The sequence below is a fragment of the Tachyglossus aculeatus genome, chromosome 21 (genome assembly GCF_015852505.1).
Source record: "Tachyglossus aculeatus isolate mTacAcu1 chromosome 21, mTacAcu1.pri, whole genome shotgun sequence".
Classification (NCBI taxonomy): domain Eukaryota; kingdom Metazoa; phylum Chordata; class Mammalia; order Monotremata; family Tachyglossidae; genus Tachyglossus; species Tachyglossus aculeatus.
Window position 1 is genome coordinate 11,225,584 of NC_052086.1, and position 23,784 is coordinate 11,249,367.

At 50.6% G+C, this 23,784-nt stretch overlaps 1 protein-coding gene across 1 annotated transcript in view; it reads left to right on the plus strand.

The window, feature by feature from the left end:
- The window catches only part of PIGQ (phosphatidylinositol glycan anchor biosynthesis class Q), a 67,036-nt gene that overhangs the window by 22,126 nt on the left and 21,126 nt on the right, over nt 1-23,784 (plus strand). The window contains 2 exon segments of the mRNA XM_038763122.1: nt 22,561-22,915; nt 22,917-23,237. Of these exon segments, the coding sequence (XP_038619050.1) occupies nt 22,596-22,915; nt 22,917-23,237 (641 nt within the window). The 5' untranslated portion in view covers nt 22,561-22,595.

Here is a 23,784-nt window from a genome sequence, read left to right on the forward strand (position 1 = left end):
ATTATTATTATTATCACGGAGGGGCCTCAGAGAAGCCCCCCGGCAGGAAGGGCTGTGAAGCCGCAGGGGTGTCGTGCGCATAAATGTCCACCAGACGGCGCCAAAATACAGCAATATCACGGACGAGCCTTACTCGTTTATTCCATCGTATTAATTTATTGAGCGCTCACTGCGTGCAGAGCACTGTACTAAGCGCTTGGAAAGTACAGTTCAGCAAAAAAGAGAGACAATCCCTGCCCACACGGGGCTTACAGTCTAGAAGGGAATAATTGTGGCATTTGTTAAGCACTTACTATGTACCAAGCACTGCACCAAGCGCCGGGGTTTGTACAAACAGATCCGGTAGGACACCGTCCCTGTCCCACGCAGGGCTCATAGCCTCAATCCCCAGTGTACAGATGAGGGAAAAGAGGCCCAGAGAAGTGAAGTGACTCGCCCGAGATCACACAGCTGGCAAACGTGGGGAGGGAGGGATCAGAACTCACAACTTCTGCCTCCCTGGCCCGGGCTCTACCCACTGCACAGGCTTCTCAGCACACGGGACGGCAACACCGCAGAGGTGTCGTGCTCACAAATGTCCGCCAGGCGGCGCCCAAAAGACGGCAATATCACGGAGGGGGTCAGCGAAAGCCGCAGGGGTGTCGTGCACACTAATGTCCGCCAGACGGCGCCCAAAGCACAGCAATATCACGGAGGGGATCAGCGAAGCCGCAGGGGTGCCGTGCTCACCAATGTCCGCCAGAGGGCGATAAAAAGGCAGCAATATCACGGAGGTGGTCAGCGAAGCCGCATGGGTGTCGTGCTCACCAATGTCCGCCAGACGGCGCCAAAAAGGGAGAAATATCACGGAGGGGGCCAGCGTAACCGCAGGGCTGTCGTGCTCAGCAATGTCCACCTGAGGGCGCCCGCAGACGGCGGCCTCCTGCACGGTCCCGGGCCCCACACTGTACTAAGCGCTGGGACCGATACAAACAAATCGGGGTGGACACAGTCCCTCGTCCCACGTGGGGCTCACGGTCTCCATCCCTATTTTACAGATGAGGGAACTGAGGCCCAGAGAAGTCAAGTGACCCTGTCATTCATTCATTCATTCAATCGTATTTATTGAGCGCTTACTGTGTGCAGAGCGCTGTACTAAGCGCTTGGGAAGTACAAGTTGGCAACATATAGAGACAGTCCCTACCCAACAGTAGGCTCACAGTCTAAAAGGAGTCAGAAGGTTTGCTGCCATTTGTCTGCTGCATGGGGTTGGCTCACGGGCCTGGGAATCATCATCATCATCATCAGTCGTATTTATTGAGCACTTACTGTGTGCAGAGCACTGTACTAAGCGCTTGGGAAGTACAAGTTGGCAACATATAGAGACAGTCCCTACCCAACAGTAGGCTCACAGTCTAAAAGGAGTCAGAAGGTTTACTGCCATTTGTCTGCTGCATGGGGTAGGGGCACGGGCCTGGGAGTCACAAGGTTTGCTGCCATTTGTCTGCTGCATGGGGTTGGGGCACGGGCCTGGGAGTCATCATCATCATCATCAATCATATTTATTGAGCGCTTACTGTGTGCAGAGCACTGCGGTAAGCGCTTGGGAAGTACAAGTTGGGAACATATAGAGACGGTCCCTACCCAACAGTAGGCTCACAGTCTAAAAGGAGTCAGAAGGTTTACTGCCATTTCTCTGCTGCATGGGGTAGGGGCACGGGCCTGGGAGTCACAGGGTTTGCTGCCATTTGTCTGCTGCATGGGGTTAGGGCACGGGCCTGGAAGTCATCATCATCATCATCAATCGTATTTATTGAGCGCTTACGGTGTGCAGAGCACTGCACTAAGCGCTTGGGAAGTACAAGTTGGCAACATATAGAGACAGTCCCTACCCAACAGTAGGCTCACAGTCTAAAATGAGTCAGAAGGTTTGCTGCCATTTGTCTGCTGCATGGGGTTGGGGCACGGGCCTGGGAGTCACAAGGTTTGCTACCATTTGTCTGCTGCGTGGGGTTTGGGCACGGGCCTGGAAGTCATCATCATCATCATCAATCGTATTTATTGAGCGCTTACTGTGTGCAGAGCACTGCACTCAGCGCTTGGGAAGTACAAGTTGGCAACATATAGAGACAGTTCCTACCCAACAGTAGGCTCACAGTCTAAAAGGATTCACAAGGCTTGCTGCCATTTGTCTGCTGCATGGGGTTGGGGAACGGGCCTGGGAGTCACAAGGTTTGCTTCCATTTGTCTGCTGCATGGGGTTGGGTCATGGGCCTGGGAGTCATCATCATCATCATCAATCGTATTTATTGAGCACTTCCTGTGTGCAGAGCACTGCACTAAGCGCTTGAGAAGTACAAGTTGGCAACATATAGAGACAGTCCCTACCCAACAGTAGGCTCACAGTCTAAAAGGAGTCACAAGGTTTGCTGCCATTTGTCTGCTGCATGGGGTTGGGTCACGGGCCTGGGAGTCACAAGGTTTGCTGCCATTTGTCTGCTGCATGGGGTTGGGTCACGGGCCTGGGAGTCATCATCATCATCATCAATCGTACTTATTGAGCGCTTACTGTGTGCAGAGCACTGCACTAAGCACTTGGGAAGTACAAGTTGGCAACATATAGAGACAGTCCCTACCCAACAGTAGGCTCACAGTCTAAAAGGAGTCAGAAAGTTTGCTGCCATTTCTCTGCTACATGGGGTTGGGGCACGGCCCTTGAGTCACAAGGTTTGCTGCCATTTGTCTGCTTCATGGGGTTAGGGCATGGGCCTGGGAGTCAGCATCATCATCATCATCAATCGTATTTGTTGAGCTCTTACTGTGTGCAGAACACTGCACTAAACGCTTGGCAACTGCAAGTTGGCAACATATAGAGACAGTTCCTACCCAACAGTAGGCTCACAGTCTAAAAGGAGTCACAAGGTTTGCTGTGATTTGTCTGCTACATGGGGTTGGGGCACGGGGCTGGCAGTCACAAGGTTTGCTGCCATTTGTCTGCTGCATGGGGTTAGGGCACGGGCCTGGGAGTCATCGTCATCATCATCATCAATCGTATTTATTGAGCGCTTACTGTGTGCAGAGCACTGCACTAAAAGCTTGGGAAGTACAAGTTGGCAACATATAGAGACAGTCCCTACCCAACAGTAGGCTCACAGTCTAAAAGGAGTCAGAAGGTTTGCTGCCATTTGTCTGCTGCATGGGGTTGGGACACGGGCATGGGAGTCATCATCATCATCATCAATCGTATTTATTGAGCGCTTACTGTGTGCAGAGCACTGCACTAAGCACTTGGGAAGTACAAGTTGGCAACATATAGAGACAGTCCCTACCCAACAGTAGGCTCACAGTCTAAAATGAGTCACAAGGTTTGCTGCCATTTGTCTGCTGCATGGGGTTGGGTCACGGGCCTGGGAGTCACAAGATTTGCTGCTATTTGTCTGCTGCATGGGGTTAGGTCACAGGCCTGGGAGTCATCAGCATCATCATCAATCGTATTTATTGAGCGCTTACTGTGTGCAGAGCACTGCGGTAAGCGCTTGGGAAGTCCAAGTTGGCAACATATAGAGACAGTCCCTACCCAACAGTAGGCTCACAGTCTAAAAGGAGTCACAAGGTTTGCTGCCATTTGTCTGCTGCATGGGGTTGGGGCACGGGCCTGGGAGTCACAGGGTTTGCTGCCATTTGTCTGCTGCGTGGGGTTGGGGCACGGGCCTGGGAGTCATCATCATCATCATCAATTGTATTTATTGAGCACTTACTGTGTGCAGAGCAGTGCACTAAGCAGTTGAGAAGTACAAGTTGGCAGCATATAGAGACAGTCCCTACCCAACAGTAGGCTCACAGTCTAAAAGGAGTCAGAAGGTTTGCTGCCATTTGTCTGCTGCATGGGGTTGGGGCACGGGCCTGGGAGTCAGAAGGTTTGCTGCCATTTGTCTGGTGCAGGGGGTAAGGGCACGGGCCTGGGAGTCATCATCATCATTATCAATCGTATTTATTGAACGCTTACTGTGTGCAGAGCACTGCACTAAGCGATTGGTAAGTACAAGTTGGCAACATATAGAGACAGTCCCTACCCAACAGTAGGCTCACAGTCTAAAAGGAGTCACAAGGTTTGCTGCCATTTGTCTGCTGTTTGGTGTTGGGGCACGGGCCTGGGAGTCATCATCATCATCATCAATCGTATTTATTGAGCGCTTACTGTGTGCAGAGCACTGCACTAAGCGCTTGGAAAGTACAAGTTGGCAACGTATAGAGACAGTCCCTACCCAGTAGTAGGCTCACAGTCTAAAAGGAGTCAGAAGGCTTGTTGCCATTTGTCTGCTGCATGGGGTTGGGGCATGGGCCTGGGAGTCACAGGGTTTGCCGCCATTTGTCTGCTGGATGGGGTTGGGGCACGGGCCTAGGAGTCATCATCATCATCATCAATCGTATTTATTGAGCGCTTACTGTGTGCAGAGCACTGCACTAAGCGCTTGGGAAGTACAAGTTAGCAACATATAGACACAGTCCCTACCCAACAGTAGGCTCACAGTCTAAAAGGAGTCACAAGGTTTGCTGCCATTTGTCTGCTGCATGGGGTTAGGCACGGGCCTGGGAGTCATCATTATCATCATCAATCGTATTTATTGAGCGCTTACTTTGTGCAGAGCACTGCACTAAGCGCTTTAGTAGTACAAGTTGGCAACATATAGAGACAGTCCCTACCCAACAGTTGGCTCACAGTCTAAAAGGAGTCAGAAGGTTTGCTGCCATTTGTCTGCTGCATGGGGTTAGGCACAGGCCTGGGAGTCATCATCATCATCATCATCATCATCAATCGTATTTATTGAGTGCTTACTGTGTGCAGAGCACTGCACTAAGCGCTTGGGAAGTACAAGTTGGCAACATATAGAGACAGTCCCTACCCAACAGTAGGCTTACAGTCTAAAAGGAGTCAGAAGGTTTGCTGCCATTTGTCTGCTGCATGGGGTTGGGGCACGGGCCTGGGAGTCATCATCAGCAGCAGCAATCATATTTATTCAGCGCTTACTGTGTGCAGAGCACTGCGGTAAGCGCTTGGGAAGTACAAGTTGGCAACATATAGAGACAGTCCCTACCCAACAGTAGGCTCACAGTCTAAAAGGAGTCAGAAGGTTTGCTGCCATTTGTCTGCTGCATGGGGTTAGGGCACGGGCCTGGGAGTCATCATCATCATCATCAATCGTATTTATTGAGCGCTTACTGTGTGCAGAGCAGTGCACTATGCGCTTGGGAAGTACAAGTTGACAACATACAGAGACAGTCCCTACCCAACGGTAGGCTCACAGTCTAAAAGGAATCAGAAGGTTTGCTGCCATTTGTCTGCTGCATGGGGTTGGGGCAGGGGCCTGGGAGTCACAAGGTTTGCTGCCATTTGTCTGCTGCATGGGGTTCTTGCAGGTTCTTCCGGCGCTTAGAACAGTGTCCAGCGGTTAGAACAGTGCTTTGCATAAAGTAAGCGCTTAATCAATGCCATCATTATTAGTATTATTCTTTTTTTTTTCCACCCGAGGCTCCTGAGAGGATTATGGTGGCAAACTGAGGGAGGCTGAGGCTCCTGAGAGGATTATGGTGGCAAACTGAGGGAGGGAGGAGGGCGGACAAGTTGTTAACCCAAGGGATCCCGCCCAGTGTTTATCTCTTCCCCACAGGCTCGGGGTGGGGAAGGAGCTGGGTTTGGTCAGGACTCCTGGGTCTCCGAGAAAAGCCCCCTGTAACCAGTTAGGTCATGGGCTCGAATGCCGACTCAGCCACTTGTCAGCTGTGTGACCTTGGCCAAGTCACTTCACTTCTTTGTGCTTGTTCCCTCATCTGTAAAATTTGGATTCGGACTGTGAGCCCCACGTAGGACAACTTGATCACCTTGTATCTCCCCAGCGCTTAGAACAGTGCTTCGCTCATAGCGCTGTTAGCGATAAGTAGGGGGCAAAATATTCATTCTATTTATTTTATTAATATGTTCTGTTTTGCTGTCTGTCTCCCCCTTTTAGACTGTGAGCCTGCTGTTGGGAAGGGACCGTCTCTATATGTTGCCAATTTGGACTTACCAAGCGCTTAGTACAATGCTCTGCTCTCAGTTAGCGCTCAATAAATACAATTGAATGAATATGTTGCCAACTTGTACTACCCAAGCACTTAGTCCAGTGCTTTACACACAGTAAGTGCTCAATAAATACGACTGAATGAATGAATGGGACCATCTCCATGTGTTGCCAACTTGTACTTCCCAAGCGCTTAGTACAGTGCTCTGCACACAGTAAGCGCTCAATAAATACAATTGAATGAATGAATGAATGAATGAAAATAGAGAAGCAGCGTGGCTCAATGGAAAGAGCCTGGGCTTTGGAGTCAGAGCTCATGGGTTCAAATCTCCACTCTGCCAATTGTCAGCTGTGTGACTTTGGGCAACTCAATCAATCAATCATATTTATTGAGCGCTTACTGTGTGCAGAGCACTGTACTAAGCGCTTGGGCAGTCCAAGTTGGCAACATATAGAGACGGTCCCCACCCAACAGTGGGCTCACAGTCTAAAAGGAGTCAGAAGGTTTGCTGCCACTTGTCTGCTGCATGGGGTTGGGGCACGGGCCTTGGAGTCACAAGGTTTGCTGCCATTTGTCGGCTGCATGGGGTTAGGGCACGGGCCTGGGAGTCATCATCATCATCATCATTCGTATTTATTGAGCGCTTACTGTGTGCAGAGCACTGCACTAAGCGCTTGGGAAGTACAAGTTGGCAACATCTAGAGACAGTCCCTACCCAACAGTAGGCTCACAGTCTAAAAGGAGTCAGAAGGCTTGCTGCCATTTGTCTGCTGCATGGGGCTGGGGCACGGGCCTGGGAGTCATCATCATCATCATCAATCATATTTATTGAGTGCTTACTGTGTGCAGAGCACTGCACTAAGCACTTGGGAAGTACAAGTTGGCAACATATAGAGACAGTCCCTACCCAAGCGTAGGGTCACAGTCTAAAAGGAGTCACAAGGTTTGCTGCCATTTGTCTGCTGCATGGGGTTGGGGCATGGGCCTGGGAGTCATCATCATCTTCATCAATCGTATTTATTGAGCGCTTACTTTGTGCAGAGCACTGCACTAAGCGCTTGGGTAGTACAAGTTGGCAACATATAGAGACAGTCCCTACCCAACAGTAGGCTCACAGTCTAAAAGGAGTCACAAGGTTTGCTGCCATTTGTCTGCTGCATGGGGTTGGGGCATGGGCCTGGGAGTCACAATTTTTGCTGCCATTTGTCTGCTGCATGTGGTTGTGGCACGGGCCTGGGAGTTACAAGGTTTGCTGCCATATGTCTGCTGCATGGGGTTTGGACACGGGCCTGGGAGTCGTCATCATCATCATCAATTGTATTTATTGAGCGCTTACTGTGTGTAGAGCACTGCACTAAGCGCTTGGGAAGTACAAGTTGGCAACATATAGAGACAGTCCCTACCCAACAGTAGGCTCACAGTCTAAGAGGAGTCAGAAGGTTTGCTGCCATTTGTCTACTGTATGGGGTTCGGGCACGGGCCTGGGAGCCACAATTTTGCTGCCATTTGTCTGCTGCATGGGGTTGGGGCACGGGCCTGGGAGTCATCATCATCATCATCAATAGTATTTATTGAGCGCTGACAGTGTGCACAGCACTGCACTAAGCGCTTCCGGAGTACAAGTTGGCAACAGATAGAGACAGTCCCTACCCAACAGTAGGCTCACAGTCTAAAAGGAGTCACAAGCTTTGCTGCCATTTGTCTGCTGCATGGGGTTGGGGCACGGGCCTGGGAGTCACAAGGTTTACTGCCATTTGTCTGTTGCAATGGGTTAGGGCACGGGCCTGGGAGTCATTATCATCGTCATCAATCGTATTTATTGAGCGCTTACTGTGTGCAGAGCACTGCACTAAGCGCTTAGGAAGTACAAGGTGGCAACATATAGAGTCAGTCCCTACCCAACTGTAGGCTCACAGTCTAAAAGGAGTCACAAGCTTTGCTGCCATTTGTCTGCTGCATTGGGTTAGGGCACGGGCCTGGGAGTCATCATCATCATCATCAATCGTATTTATTGAGCGCTTACTGTGTGCGGAGCACTGCACTAAGCGCTTGGGAAGTACAAGTTGGCAACATATAGAGACAGTCCCTACCCAACAGTAGACTCACAGTCTAAAAGGAGTCAGAAGGTTTGCTGCCATTTGTCTGCTGCATGGGGTTGGGGCATGGGCCTGGGAGTCACAAGGTTTGCTGCCATTTGTCTGCTGAATGGGGTTAGGGCACGGGCTTGGGAGTCATCATCATCATCATCAATTGCATTTATTGAGCGCTTACTGTGTGCAGAGCATTGCACTAAGAGCTTGGGAAGAACAAGTTGGCAACATATAGAGACAGTCCCTACCCAACAGTAGGCTCACAGTCTAAAAGGAGTCAGAAGGTTTGCTGCCATTTGTCTGCTGCATGGGGTTAGGGCATGAGCCTGGGAGTCACAAGGTTTGCTGCCATTTGTCTGCTGCATGGGGTTGGGGCACGGGCCTGGGAGTCATCATCATCATCATCAATCGTATTTATTGAGTGCTTCCTGTGTGCAGAGCACTGCACTAAGCGCTTGGGAAGTACAAGTTGGCAACATATAGAGACAGTCCCTACCCAACAGTAGGCTCACAGTCTAAAAGGAGTCACAAGGTTTGCTGCCATTTGTCTGCTGCATGGGGTTGGAGACACGGGCCTGGGAGTCACAAGGTTTGCTGCCATCTGTCTGCTGCATGGGGTTGGGGCACGGGCCTGGGAGTCATCATCGTCATCATCAATCATATTTATTGAGCGCTTACTGTGTGCAGAGCACTGCACTAAGCGCTTAGGAAGCACAAGTTGGCAACATATAGAGACAGTCCCTACCCAACAGTAGGCTTACAGTCTAAAAGGAGTCACAAGGTTTGCTGCCATTTGTCTGCTGCATGGGGTTAGGGCACGGGTCATGGGTTCAAATCCTGACTCCATCACTGGTCAGGTGTGTGACTTTGAGGAAGTCACTTAACTTCTCTGTGCCTCACTTCCCTCATCTGTAAAATGGGGATGAAGAGTGTGAGCCCCACGTGGGACAACCTGATCTCCTTGTAAACTCCCCAGCTCCTAGAACAGTGCTGTGCATATAGGAAGCACTTAATAAATGCCATTATTATTATTATTATTATCACGGAGGGGCCTCGGAGAAGCCCCCCGGCAGGAAGGGCTGTGAAGCCGCAGGGGTGTCGTGCGCATGAATGTCCACCAGACGGCGCCAAAATACAGCAATATCACGGACGAGCCTTACTCGTTTATTCCATCGTATTAATTTATTGAGCGCTCACTGCGTGCAGAGCACTGTACTAAGCGCTTGGAAAGTACAGTTCAGCAAAAAAGAGAGACAATCCCTGCCCACACGGGGCTTACAGTCTAGAAGGGAATAACTGTGGCATTTGTTAAGCACTTACTATGTACCAAGCACTGCACCAAGCGCCGGGGTTTGTACAAACAGATCCGGTAGGACACCGTCCCTGTCCCACGCAGGGCTCGCAGCCTCAATCCCCAGTGTACAGATGAGAGAAACGAGGCCCAGAGAAGTGAAGTGACTCGCCCGAGATCACACAGCTGGCAAACGTGGGGAGGGAGGGATCAGAACTCACAACTTCTGCCTCCCTGGCCCGGGCTCTACCCACTGCACAGGCTTCTCAGCACACGGGACGGCAACACCGCAGAGGTGTCGTGCTCACCAATGTCCGCCAGGCGGCGCCCAAAAGACGGCAATATCACGGAGGGGATCAGCGAAAGCCGCAGGGGTGTCGTGCACACTAATGTCCGCCAGACGGCGCCCAAAGCACAGCAATATCACGGAGGTGGTCAGCGAAGCCGCAGGGGTGTCGTGCTCACCAATGTCCGCCAGACGGCGCCAAAAAGGCAGTAATATAACGGAGGGGGTCAGTGAAGCCGCAGGTGTGCCGTGCTCACCAATGTCCGCCAGACGGCGCCAAACAGGAAGCAATATCACGGAGGTGTCAGCGAAGCCGCATGGGTGTCGTGCTCACTAATGTCCGCCAGACGGCGCCAAAAAGGGAGAAATATCACGGAGGGGCCAGCGTAGCCGCAGGGCTGTCGTGCTCAGCAATGTCCACCTGAGGGCGCCCGCAGACGGCGGCCTCCGGCACCCTCCCGGGCCCCACACTGTACTAAGCGCTGGGACCGATACAAACAAATCGGGGTGGACAAAGTCCCTCGTCCCACGTTGGGCTCACGGTCTCCATCCCTATTTTACAGATGAGGGAACTGAGGCCCAGAGAAGTCAAGTGACTTGTCATTCATTCAATCATATTTATTGAGCGCTTACTTTGTGCAGAGCACTGCACTAAGCGCTTGGGAAGTACAAGTTGGCAACATATAGAGACAGTCCCTACCCAACAGTAGGCTCACAGTCTAAAAGGAGTCACAAGGTTTGCTGCCATTTGTCTGCTGCATGGGGTTGGCTCACGGGCCTGGGAATCATCATCATCATCATCAGTCGTATTTATTGAGCGCTTACTGTGTGCAGAGCACTGTACTAAGCGCTTGGGAAGTACAAGTTGGCAACATATAGAGACAGTCCCTACCCAACAGTAGGCTCACAGTCTAAAAGGAGTCACAAGGTTTGCTGCCATTTGTCTGCTGCATGGGGTTGGCTCATGGGCCTGGGAATCACCATCATCATCATCAGTCGTATTTATTGAGCGCTTACTGTGTGCAGAGCACCGCACTAAGCGCTTGGGAGGTACAAGTTGTCAACATATAGAGACAGTCCGTACCCAACAGTAGGCTCACAGTCTAAAAGGAGTCAGAAGGTTTACTGCCATTTGTCTGCTGCATGGGGTAGGGGCACGGGCCTGGGAGTCACAAGGTTTGCTGCCATTTGTCTGCTGCGTGGGGTTGGGGCACGGGCCTGGGAGTCATCATCAGCAGCAGCAATCATATTTATTCAGCGCTTACTGTGTGCAGAGCACTGCGGTAAGCGCTTGGGAAGTACAAGTTGGCAACATATAGAGTCAGTCCCTACCCAACAGTAGGCTCACAGTCTAAAAGGAGTCAGAAGGTTTGCTGCCATTTGTCTGCTGCATGGGGTAGGGGCACTGGCCTGGTAGTCAGAAGGTTTGCTGCCATTTGTCTGCTGCATGGGGTTGGGGCACGGGCCTGGAAGTCATCATCATCATCATCAATTGTATTTGTTGAGCGCTTACTTTGTGCAGAGCACTGCACTAAGCGCTTGGGAAGTACAAGTTGGCAACATATAGAGACAGTCCCTACCCAACAGTAGGCTCACAGGGCCTGGGAGTCACAAGATTTGCTGCTATTTGTCTGCTGCATGGGGTTGGGGTACGGTCCTGGGAGTCACACGGTTTGATGCCATTTGTCTGCTGCATGGGGTGGGGGCACTGGCCTGGGAGTCATCATCATCATCATCAATCGTATTTATTGAGCGCTTACTGTGTGCAGAGCACCGCACTTAGCACTTGTAAATTTCAAGTTGTCAACATATAGAGACAGTCCGTACCCAACAGTAGGCTCACAGTCCAAAAGAAGTCACAAGGTTTGCTGCCATTTGTCTGCTCCATGGGGTTGGCTCACGGGCCTGGGAATCACCATCATCATCATCAGTTGTATTTATTGAGCGCTTACTGTGTGCAGAGCACTGCACTAAGCACTTGGGAAGTACAAGTTGGCAACATATAGAGACAGTCCCTACCCAACAGTAGGCTCACAGTCTAAAAGGAGTCAGAAGGTTTGCTGCCATTTGTCTGCTGTATGGGGCTGGGGCACGGGCCTGGGAGGCACAAGGTTTGCTGCCACTTTGCTGCATGGGGTTAGGGCACGGGCCTGGAAGTCATCGCCATCATCATCAATCGTATTTATTGAGCGCTTACTGTGTGCAGAGCACTGCACTAAGCGCTTGGGAAGTACAAGTTGGCAACATATAGAGACAGTCCCTATCCAACAGTACTCTCACAGTCTAAAAGGAGTCAGAAGGTTTGCTGCCATTTGTCTGCTGCATGGAGTTGGGGCACGGGCATGGGAGTCATCATCATCATCATCAATCGTATTTATTGAGCGCTTATTGTGTGCAGAGCACTGCACTAAGCACTTGGGAAGTACAAGTTGGCAACAGATAGAGACAGTCCCTACCCAACAGTAGGCTCACAGTCTAAAAGGAGTCAGAAGGTTTGCTGCCATTTGTCTGCTGCATGGGGTTGGGGCACGGGCCTGGGAGTCACAATTTTTGCTGCCATTTGTGTACTGCATGGGGTTGTGGCACGGGCCTGGGAGTCACAAGGTTTGCTGGCATTTGTCTGCTGCATGGGGTTAGGGCACGGGTCATGGGTTCAAAATCCGACTCCATCACTGGTCAGGTGTGTGACTTTGAGGAAGTAACTTAACTTCTCTGTGCCTCACTTCCCTCATCTGTAAAATGGGGATGAATTGTGAGCCCCACGTGGGACAACCTGATCTCCTTGTAAACTTCCCAGCTCCTAGAACAGTGCTAAGCATATAGGAAGCACTTAATAAATACCATTATTATTATAATTATTATTATTATTATCACGGAGGGGCCTCAGAGAAGCCCCCCCGGCAAAAAGGCCGGGAAGTCGCAGGGGTGTCGTGCACACGAATGTCCACCAGACGGCGCCAAAATAAGGCAATATCACGGAGGGGCCTTACTCATTTATTCAATCGTATTAATTTATTGAGCGCTCACTGTGTGCAGAGCACTGTACTAAGCGCTTGGAAAGTACAGTTCAGCAAAAAAGAGAGACAATCCCTGCCCACACGGGGCTTACAGTCTAGAAGGGAATAATTGTGGCATTTGTTAAGCACTTACTATGTACCAAGCACTGCACCAAGCGCCGGGGTTTGTACAAACAGATCCGGTAGGACACCGTCCCTGTCGCACGCAGGGCTCACAGCCTCAATTCCCAGTGTACAGATGAGGGAAACGAGGCCCAGAGAAGTGAAGTGACTCTCCGAGATCACACAGCTGGCAAACGTGGCGAGGGAGGAATTAGAACTCACAACTTTTGCCTCCCTGGCCCGGGCTCTACCCACTGCACAGGCTTCTCAGCACACGGGACGGCAACACCGCAGTGCTGTCGTGCTCACCAATGTCCGCCAGGCGGCGCCCAAAAAACGGCAATATCACGGAGGGGGTCAGCGAAAGCCGCAGGGGTGTCGTGCTCACTAATGTCCGCCAGACGGCACCCAAAGTACAGCAATATCACGGAGGGCGTCAGCGAAGACGCAGGGGTGCCGTGCTCACCAATGTCCGCCAGACGGCGCCAAAAAGGCAGCAATATCACGGAGGGGCCAGCGAAACCGCAGGGGTGTCGTGCTCACCAATGTCCACTTGAGGGCGCCCGCAGACGGCGGCCTCCTGCAGGCTACCGGGCCTCACGCTGTACTAAGCGCTGGGACCGATACGAACAAATCGGGGTGGACACAGTCCCTCGTCCCACGTGGGGCTCACGGTCTCCATCCCTATTTTACAGATGAGGGAACTGAGGCCCAGAAAAGTCAAGTGACTTGTCATTCATTCATTCATTCATTCAATCGTATTTATTGAGCGCTTACTGTGTGCAGAGCACTGTACTAAGCGCTTGGGAAGTACAAGTTGGCAACATATAGAGACAGTCCCTACCCAACAGTAGGCTCACAGTCTAAAAGGAGTCAGAAGGTTTGCTGCCATTTGTCTGCTGCATGGGGTTGGCTCACGGGTCTGGGAATCATCATCATCATCATCAGTCGTATTTATTGAGCGCTTACTTTGTGCAGAGCACTGCACTAACCACTTTCGAAGTACAAGTTGGCAACATATAGGGACAGTCCCTACCCAACAATAGGCTCACAGTCTAAAAGGAGTCAGAGGGTTTACTGCCATTTCTCTGCTGCATGGGGTTAGGGCATGGGCCTGGGAGTCATCATCATCATCATCATCAATCGTATTTATTGAGCGCTTCCTGTGTGCAGAGCACTGCACTAAGCGCTTGAGAAGTACAAGTTGGCAACATATAGAGACAGTCCCTACCCAACAGTAGGCTCACAGTCTAAAAGGAGTCAGAAGGTTTGCTGCCATTTGTCTGCTGCATGGGGTTGGGGCACGGGCCTGGAAGTCACAAGGTTTGCTGCCATTTGTCTGCTGCATGGGGTGGGGGCACTGGCCTGGGAGTCATCATCATCATCATCGATCGTATTTATTGAGCGCTTACTGTGTGCAGAGCACCGCACTTAGCACTTGTGAATTTCAAGTTGTCAACATATAGAGACAGTCCCTACCCAACAGTAGGCTAACAGTCCAAAAGGAGTCACAAGGTTTGCTGCCATTTGTCTGCTGCATGGGGTTGGGGCACGGGCCTGGGAGTCATCATCATCATCATCAGTCGTATTTATTGAGCGCTTACGGTGCGCAGAGGACTGCACTAAGTGCTTGGGAAGTACAAGTTGGCAACATAGAGAGACAGTCCCTACCCAACAGTAGGCTCACAGTGTAAAAGGAGTCAGAAGGCTTGCTGCCATTTGTGTGCTGCATGGGGTTAGGGCACGAGCCTGGGAGTCGTCATCATCATCATCAATTGTATTTATTGAGCACTTACTGTGCGTAGAGCACTGCACTAAGCACTTGGGAAGTACAAGTTGGCAACATATAGAGAAAGTCCCTACCCAACAGTAGGCTCACAGTCTAAAAGGATTCACAAGGCTTGCTGCCATTTGTCTGCTGCATGGGGTTGGGGAACGGGCCTGGGAGTCACAGGGTTTGCTGCCGTTTGTCTGCTGCATGGGGTTGGGGCAAGGGCCTGGGAGTCATCATCATCATCATCAATCGTATTTATTGAGCGCTTAGTGTGTGTAGAGCACTGCACTAAGCTCTCGGGAAGTACAAGTTGGCAACATATAGAGACGGTCCCTACCCAACAGTAGGCTCACAGTCTAAAAGGAGTCAGAAGGTTTGCTGCCATTTGTCGGCTGCATGGGGCTGGGGCACGGGCCTGGGAGTCACAAGGGTTGCTACCATTTGTCTGCTGCATGGGGTTGGGGCACGGGCCTGGGAGTCATCATCATCGTCAGCAATCATATTTATTGAGCGCTTACTGTGTGCAGAGCAGTGTGGTAAGCGCTTGGGAAGTACAAGTTGGCAACATATAGAGACAGTCCCTACCCAACAGTAGGCTCACAGTCTAAAAGGAGTCAGAAGGTTTACTGCCATTTGTCTGCTGCATGGGGTTAGGGCACGGGCCTGGGAGTCATCATCATCATCATCATCAATCGTATCTATTGAGTGCTTACTGTGTGCAGAGCACTGCACTAAGCGCTTGGGAAGTACAAGTTGGCAACTTATAGAGACAGTCCCTACCCAACAGTAGGCTCACAGTCTAAAAGGAGTCAGAAGGTTTGCTGCCATTTGTCTGCTGCAGGGGGTTGGGGCATGGGCCTGGGAGTCACAAGGTTCGCTGCCATTTGTTGGCTGCATGGGGATAGGGCACTTGCCTGGGAGTCATCATCATCATCATCATTCGTATTTATTGAGCTCTTACTGTGTGTAGAGCACTGCATTAAGCGCTTGGAAAGTACAAGTTGGCAACATTTAGAGACAGTCCCTACCCAACAGTAGGCTCACAGTGTAAAAGGAGTCAGAAGGCTTGCTGCCATTTGTGTGCTGCATGGGGTTAGGGCACGAGCCTGGGAGTCGTCATCATCATCATCAATTGTATTTATTGAGCACTTACTGTGCGTAGAGCACTGCACTAAGCGCTTGGGAAGTACAAGTTGGCAACATATAGAGACAGTCTCTACCCAAGAGTAGGCTCACAGTGTAAAAGGAGTCAGAAGGCTTGCTGCCATTTGTCTGCTGCATGGGGCTGGGGCACGGGCCTGGGAGTCATCACCATCATCAACAATCATATTTATTGAGTGCTTACTGTGTGCAGAGCACTGCACTAAGCACTTGGGAAGTACAAGTTGGCAACATATAGAGACAGTCCCTACCCAAGAGTAGGGTCACAGTGTAAAAGGAGTCACAAGGTTTGCTGCCTTTTGTCTATTGCATGGGGTTGGGGCACGGGCCTGGGAGTCATCATCATCTTCATCAATCGTATTTATTGAGTGCTTACTTTGTGCAGAGCACTGCACTAAGCGCTTGGGAAGTACAAGTTGGCAACATATAGAGATAGTCCCTATCCAAGAGTAGGGTCACAGTCTCAAAGGAGTCAGAAGGTTTGTTGCCATTTGTCTGCTGCATGGGGTTGTTGCACGGGCCTGGGAGTCACAAGGTTTGCTGCCATTTGTGTGCTGCATGGGGTTAGGGCACGAGCCTGGGAGTCGTCATCATCATCATCAATTGTATTTATTGAGCACTTACTGTGCGTAGAGCACTGCACTAAGCGCTTGGGAAGTACAAGTTGGCAACATATAGAGACAGTCCCTACCCAAGAGTAGGGTCACAGTGTAAAAGGAGTCACAAGGTTTGCTGCCATTTGTCTGCTGCATGGGGTTGGGGCACAGGCCTGGGAGTCACAAGGTTTGCTGCCATTTGTCTGCTGCATGGGGTTGGGGCACTGGCCTGGGAGTCATCATCGTCATCATCAATCGTATTTATTGAGCGCTTACTGTGTGCAGAGCACTGCACTAAGCGCTTGGGAAGTACAAGTTGGCAACATATATAGACAGTCCCTACCCAACAGTAGGCTCACAGTCTAAAAGGAGGCAGAACGTTTGTTGCCATTTGTCTGCTGCATGGGGTTGGGGCACGGGCCTGGGAGTCACAATTTTTGCTGCCATTTGTCTACTGCATGGGGTTGCGGCACGGGCCTGGGAGTCACAAGGTTTGCTGCCATTTGTCTGCTGCATGGGGTTAGGGCACGGGTCATGGGTTCAAAATCCGACTCCATCACTGGTCAGGTGTGTGACTTTGAGGAAGTAACAACTTCTCTGTGCCTCACTTCCCTCATCTGTAAAGTGGGGATGAATTGTGAGCCCCACGTGGGACAACCTGATTTCCTTGTAAACTTCCCAGCTTCTAGAACAGTGCTTTGCATATAGGAAGCACTTAATAAATGCCATTATTATTATTATTATTATTATTATCACGGAGGGGCCTCAGAGAAGCCCCCCCGGCAGGAAGGGCTGTGAAGCCGCAGGGGTGTCGTGCGCATGAATGTCCACCAGACGGCGCCAAAATACGGCAATATCACGGAGGGGCCTTACTCATTTATTCAATCGTATTAATTTATTGAGCGCTCACTATGTGCAGAGCACTGTACTAAGCGCTTGGAAAGTACAGTTCAGCAAAAAAGAGAGACAATCCCTGCCCACACGGGGCTTACTGTCTAGAAGGGAATAATTGTGGCATTTGTTAAGCACTTACTATGTACCAAGCACTGCACCAAGCGCCGGGGTTTGTACAAACAGATCCGGTAGGACACCGTCCCTGTCCCAGGCAGGGCTCACAGCCTCAATCCCCAGTGTACAGATGAGGGAAACGAGGCCCAGAGAAGTGAAGTGACTCTTCCGAGATCACACAGCTGGCAAACGTGGCGAGGGAGGGATTAGAACTCACAACTTCTGCCTCCCTGGCCCGGGCTCTACCCACTGCACAGGCTTCTCAGCACACGGGACGGCAACAACGCCGTGGTGTCGTGCTCACCAATGTCCGCCAGGCGGCGCCCAAAAGACGGCAATATCACGGAGGGGGTCAGCGAAAGCCGCAGGGGTGTCGTGCTCACTAATGTCCGCCAGACGGCGCCCAAAGCACAGCAATATCACGGAGGGGGTCAGCGAAGCCGCAGGGGTGTCGTGCTCACTAATGTCCGCCAGACGGCGCCCAAAGCACAGCAATATCACGGAGGGGGCCAGCGAAGCCGCATGGGTGCCGTGCTCACCAATGTCCGCCAGACGGCGCCAAAAAGGCAGCAATATCACGGAGGGGGTCAGCGAAGCCGCAGGGGTGCCGTGCTCACCAATGTCCACCTGAGGGCGCCCGCAGACGGCGGCCTCCTGCAGGCTCCCGGGCCCCACACTGTACTAAGCGCTGGGACCGCTACAAACAAATCGGGGTGGACACAGTCCCTCGTCCCACGTTGGGCTCACGGTCTCCATCCCTATTTTACAGATGAGGGAACTGAGGCCCAGAGAAGTCAAGTGACTTGTCATTCATTTATTCATTCATTCAATCGTATTTATTGAGCGCTTACTGTGTGCAGAGCAGTGTACTAAGCGCTTGGAAAGTACAAGTTGGCAACATCTAGAGACGTCCCCTACCCAACAATGGGCTCACAGTCTAGAAGGGGGAGACAGAGAACAAAACAAAACATATTAACAAAATAAAATAAATAGAATAAATATATACAAATAAAATAGAGTAATAAATACATACAATCATATATACGTATATACAGGTGCTGTGGGGAGGGTAAGGAGGTAAGGCGATGGGGAGGGGGAGGAGGGGAGGAGGAAGGAGGGGGCTCAGTCTGGGAAGGCCTCCTGGAGGAGGTGAGCTCTCAATAGGGCTTTGAAGGAAGGAAGAGAGCTAGCTTGGCGGATGTGCGGAGGGAGGGCATTCCAGCCCAGGGGGATGACGTGATGGTATTTGTTAAGCGCTTACTGTGTGCCAAGCACCGTTCTAAGCGCTGGGGAGGTTACAAGGTGATCAGGTTGTCCCACGGGGGGCTCACAGTTTTAATCAATCAATCAATCGTATTTATTGAGCACTTACTGTGTGCAGAGCACTGTACTAAGCGCTTGGGAAGTACAAGTTGGCAACAATGTAATCCCCATGTAACCTCCCCAGCGCTTAGAACGGTGCTTTGCACATAGTAAGCGCTTAGCAAATACTATTATTATTATTATTATTCTTTTAGTAATATGATGCTGAAAACCCCACTGTTGGGTAGGGACTGTCTCTATATGTTGCCAATTTGTACTTCCCAAGCGCTTAGTACAGTGCTCTGCACATAGTAAGCGCTCAATAATGATGATGATGATGGCCTCAGGCCGGGCTGGGTTGGCGGAACGTCTGGTCGGGAGGGCGGAACGCCCGAGCGGGGGCCCGGAGGTGGGACCCGGACGACTTTCGGAGACGGACCCCGTCGCGTAGCAACCGGGCGGGCAGGCGGCGCCGGAAACGGGGAGGCGGTACTTCCTGTCCGTCCCTTCCGGTCCGTCCCTTCCGGTCCGTCCCTTCCGGTCCGTCCGGCCGGCCCCAGGCCCCAGGACCGGCAGGCCCGAGGGGTAAGTCCTCCGCTACAGCCCCGCCCCACCCTCGCTGGGTCACCGGGCCTCATCTGCATGATAGTAATAAATAATAATAATAATAAATAAATAAATAAATAATAATAATGGCATTGATTAAGCGTTTACTATGTGCAAAGCACTGTTGTAAGCGCTGGGGAGGTTACAAGGTGATCAGGTTGTCCCACGGGGGGGCTCACAGTCTTCATCCCCATTTTATGAGGTAATTTTACCTTGAAGTAACTGAGGCCCAGAGAATAATAATAATAATAATAATAATAATAATAATAATAATGACATTTATTAAGCGTTTACTATGTGCAAAGCACTGTTGTAAGCGCTGGGGAGGTTACAAGGTGATGAGGTTGTCCCACGGGGGGGCTCACAGTCTTCCTCCCCATTTGACAGATGAGGGAACTGAGGCCCAGAGAATAATAATAATAATAATAATAATAATAATGACGTTTATTAAGCGTTTACTATGTGCCAAGCACTGTTGTAAGCGCTGGGGAGGTTACAAGGTGATGAGGTTGTCCCACGGGGGGGCTCACAGTCTTCATCCCCGTTTTATGAGGTAATTTTACGTTGAGGTAACTGAGGCCCAGAGAATAATAATAATAATAATAATGACATTTATTAAGCGTTTACTATGTGCAAAGCACTGTTGTAAGCGCTGGGGAGGTTACAAGGTGATGAGGTTGTCCCACAGGGGGCTCACAGTCTTCATCCCCTTATGACAGATGAGGGAACTGAGGCCCAGAGAATAATAATAATAATAATAATAATATTTATTAAGAGTTTACTATGTGCAAAGCACTGTTGTAAGCACTGGGGAGGTTACAAGATGATGAGGTTGTCCCACTTCATCACGATTTTACAGATGAGGTCACTGAGGCCCAGAGAATAATAATAATCATAGTATTTGTTAAGCGCTTACTCTGTGCAAAGCACTGTTCTAAGCGCTGGGGAGGTTACAAGGTGATCAGGTGGTCCCACAGGGGGCTCACAGTTTTCATCCCCATTTTACAGATGAGGTCACTGAAGCCCAGATTATAATAATAATAATAGTATTTGTTAAGCGCTTACTATGTGCAAAGCACCGTTCCAAGTGCTTATTAAATAAGCTTATTATTTTATTATTATACATTCTATAATATAAGATTATTATTATATAATAATAACAGTAATAACAAGGTGATGAGGTTGTCCCACGGGGGGCTCACAGTTTTCATCCCCATTTTACAGATGAGGTCGCTGAGGCCTAGATTATAATAATAATAATAGTATTTGTTAAGCGCTTACTATGTGCAAAGCACCGTTCTAAGCGCTGGGGTGGTTACAAGGTGATCAGGTGGTCCCACGGGGGGCTCACAGTCTTAATCCCCATTTTACAGATGAGGTCACTGAGGCACAGAGATCAAGTTGCCCCACAGGGGGTCACAGTCTTAATCCACCATTTTCCAGATGAGGGAACTGAGGCCCAGAGAAGTGAAGTGACTTCCCCAAAGTCACCCAGCTGACAATGGGTGGAGCCGGGATTTGAACCCATGACCTCTGACTCCAAAGCCCGGGCTCTTTTCCCCTGAGCCGCGCTGCCTCTCCTAATAACAATAATGATGACGGTATTTGTCAAGTGCCAACTTTTTGCCAAGCACTGTTCTAAACGCTGGGGTGCCTACAAGGTAAGTCATTCATTCAATCAATCGTATTTATTGAGCGCTTACTGTGTGCAGAGCACTGGACTGAGGTCACCAAGTGGTTCCACGTGGGGCTCACAGTCTTCGGCTCCATTTTCCAGATGAGGGAACTGAGGCCCAGAGAAAAATAATAATAATAATGGTAGTTGTTAAGCACTTACTATGTGCCAAGTACTGTTCTAAGCGCTGATAATATTTATTAAACGCTTACTATGTGCAGAGCAGTTTTCATCCCCATTTTACAGATGAGGGAAATGAGGCACAGACAATAATAATAATAATGGTAGTTGTTAAGCACTTACTATGTGCCAAGTACTGTTCTAAGCGCTGATAATATTTATTAAACGCTTATTATGTGCAGAGCAGTCTTCATCCCCATTTTACAGATGAGGGAAATGAGGCACAGAGAATAATAAAATAATAATAATGGTAGTTGTTAAGCGCTCACTATGTGCCAAACACTGTTCTAAGCGCTGGGGTAGATACAAGGTGATCAGATTGTCCCACATGGGGCTCACAGTCTTAATCCCCATTTTACAGATGAGGGAACTGAGGCACAGAGAATAATAATATTAATAATGGCATTTGTTAAGCGCACTGGGGTAGATACAAGGTGATCAGATTGTGCCATGTGGGGCTCACAGTCTTTATCCCCATTTTACAGATGAGGGAACTGAGGCACAGAGAATAATAATAATACTAATGGTATTTGTTAAGTGCTTACTATGTGCCAACCACTGTTCTAAGTGCTGATAATCAATCAATCAATCGTATTTATTGAGCGCTTACTGTGTGCAGAGCACTGTACTAAGCGCTTGGGAAGTCCAAGTTGGCAACATATAGAGACAGTCCCTACCCAACAGTGGGCTCACAGTCTAAAAGGGGGAGACAAAGAACAAAACCAAACATACTAACAAAATAAATAGAATAGATATGTACAATTAAAATAAATAAATAGAGTAATAAATATGTACAAGCATATACATATATACAGGCATGATAATATTGATAATTAATAATGGTGTTATATTAATGATAATAATATTATTAATAATGATAATATTTGCTAAGTGCTTACTATGTGCCGAGCACTATTCTAAGCGCTGGGATCGATCCAAGGTGATTACGTGGACCCATGTGGGGCTCCCAGTCTTCGTCCCCATTTTCCAGATGAGGTCACTGAGTGACCCTTTTTTTGTTTTTATGGTATTCGTTAAGGGCTTAATTATGTGTCTGGCACCGTACTAAGCGCTGGAGTAGCTAATCAGGTGTCCACCAGCCCATGGGGCTCCCAGCTTAATCCTGAGCCCGCTGTTGGGTAGGGACTGTCTCTGTGTGTGGCCGACTTGTGCTTCCCAAGCGCTTAGTACAGTGCTCTGCACACAGTAAGCGCTCAATAAATACGATTGATTGATTAATCCTCATTTTACAGGGGAGGCCCAGAGTAGTGAAGTGACTTGCTCAAGGTCACCCAGCAGAGAAGTGGCAGGACCTTCTGACTCTTTGGGCTTCTCCTTGCCCTGGCATCAGCTGGACCAGACGACTTCTGAGGGTCAGCAGCAGGCCCTTCCACAAACGTCCTCTCGCTCACTCTCGCGTTGGTGTCTTTCAGGCGGACGTCCGAGCAGCCCCGTGTCCGCCCCCGCCATGGCGCTGAAGGTCTTCTTCCCCTCCTGCTGCTCGGGGGCGGACAGCGGGCTGCTGATCGGCCGCTGGATCCCGGAGCAGAGCTCGGCCGTGGTCCTGGCCGTCCTCCACTTCCCCTTCATCCCGTGCCAGGTGAAGGAATACCTGTCGGCGACGCAGCGGGCCGGCCGGACGCCGCTGACCGTGCTGGGCACGTGGTGCCACGCCCGGAGGGACGAGGACGAGGGCCTGGGCCGCTTCCTGGAAGACCTGAGCGCCATTTTCTCACACGACCCCTGGCTCCAGCTGGGCCGGGAGCGCGGCGGGAAGTCCTGGAGCTGCCGCCCGCTGCGGGCCGGGCCCCCCCGAGGCCGACCCGCCCGTCCTGGTCTACTATGACCAGCGCCAGACCGTGCTGTCGCAGCTGCACCCCGTCCCGCGGCCGGACGCCGCCCGGCTGGCGGCCGTCTTCGACACGGTGGCCGGGAGCGAGGCGCTCTTCCGGACCGACCGCTACGCCGAGGGGCCCGTCCGGCTGAGCCACTGGCAGTCGGACGGCGTGGAGGCCAGCATCCTCGTGGAGCTGGCCAAGCGGGCGGCCGTGCCCGCCTGCGCCCTCGTCACCTTTCTGCTCGCACTCGTCACCAGCCTCTGCCAGTGCCGGTGAGCCAGGGCGGGCGGGGTGGGGAGGGGACGCACCCCCAGGGGACCTTACCCCAATCCCCTCCACCCCTTTTATCCTTATCCCTACACGTCTTTGTTGGCAGGCAGTGTGCCCAAACGGTTCATTCATTCATTCAGTTGTATTTATTGAACACTTTGTTTTACAATAATAATATTCATTCAGTCATATTTATTGAGCGCTTACTGTGTGCAGAGCACTGGACTAAGCGGTTGGGAAGTACAAATCGGTAACCTAGATACCTAACAACGGGTTCACAGTCTAGAAGGGGGAGACGGACAACAAAACATGGAGGCAGGTGTCAAATAATATTGTGTTTACTGTTCGCCAAGCACCGTTCTAAACGCCAGGGCAGATATAAGGTAATCATCTTGTCCCACATGGGGCTCACAGTCTTCACCCCCATTTTACAGATGATGTCACCGAGGCCCAGAGAAGACGATGATGATGATATTTGTTAAGCGCTTACTCTGTCCAGGCACTGTAATAATAATGATGGCATTTATTAAGCGCTTACTATGCGCCAAA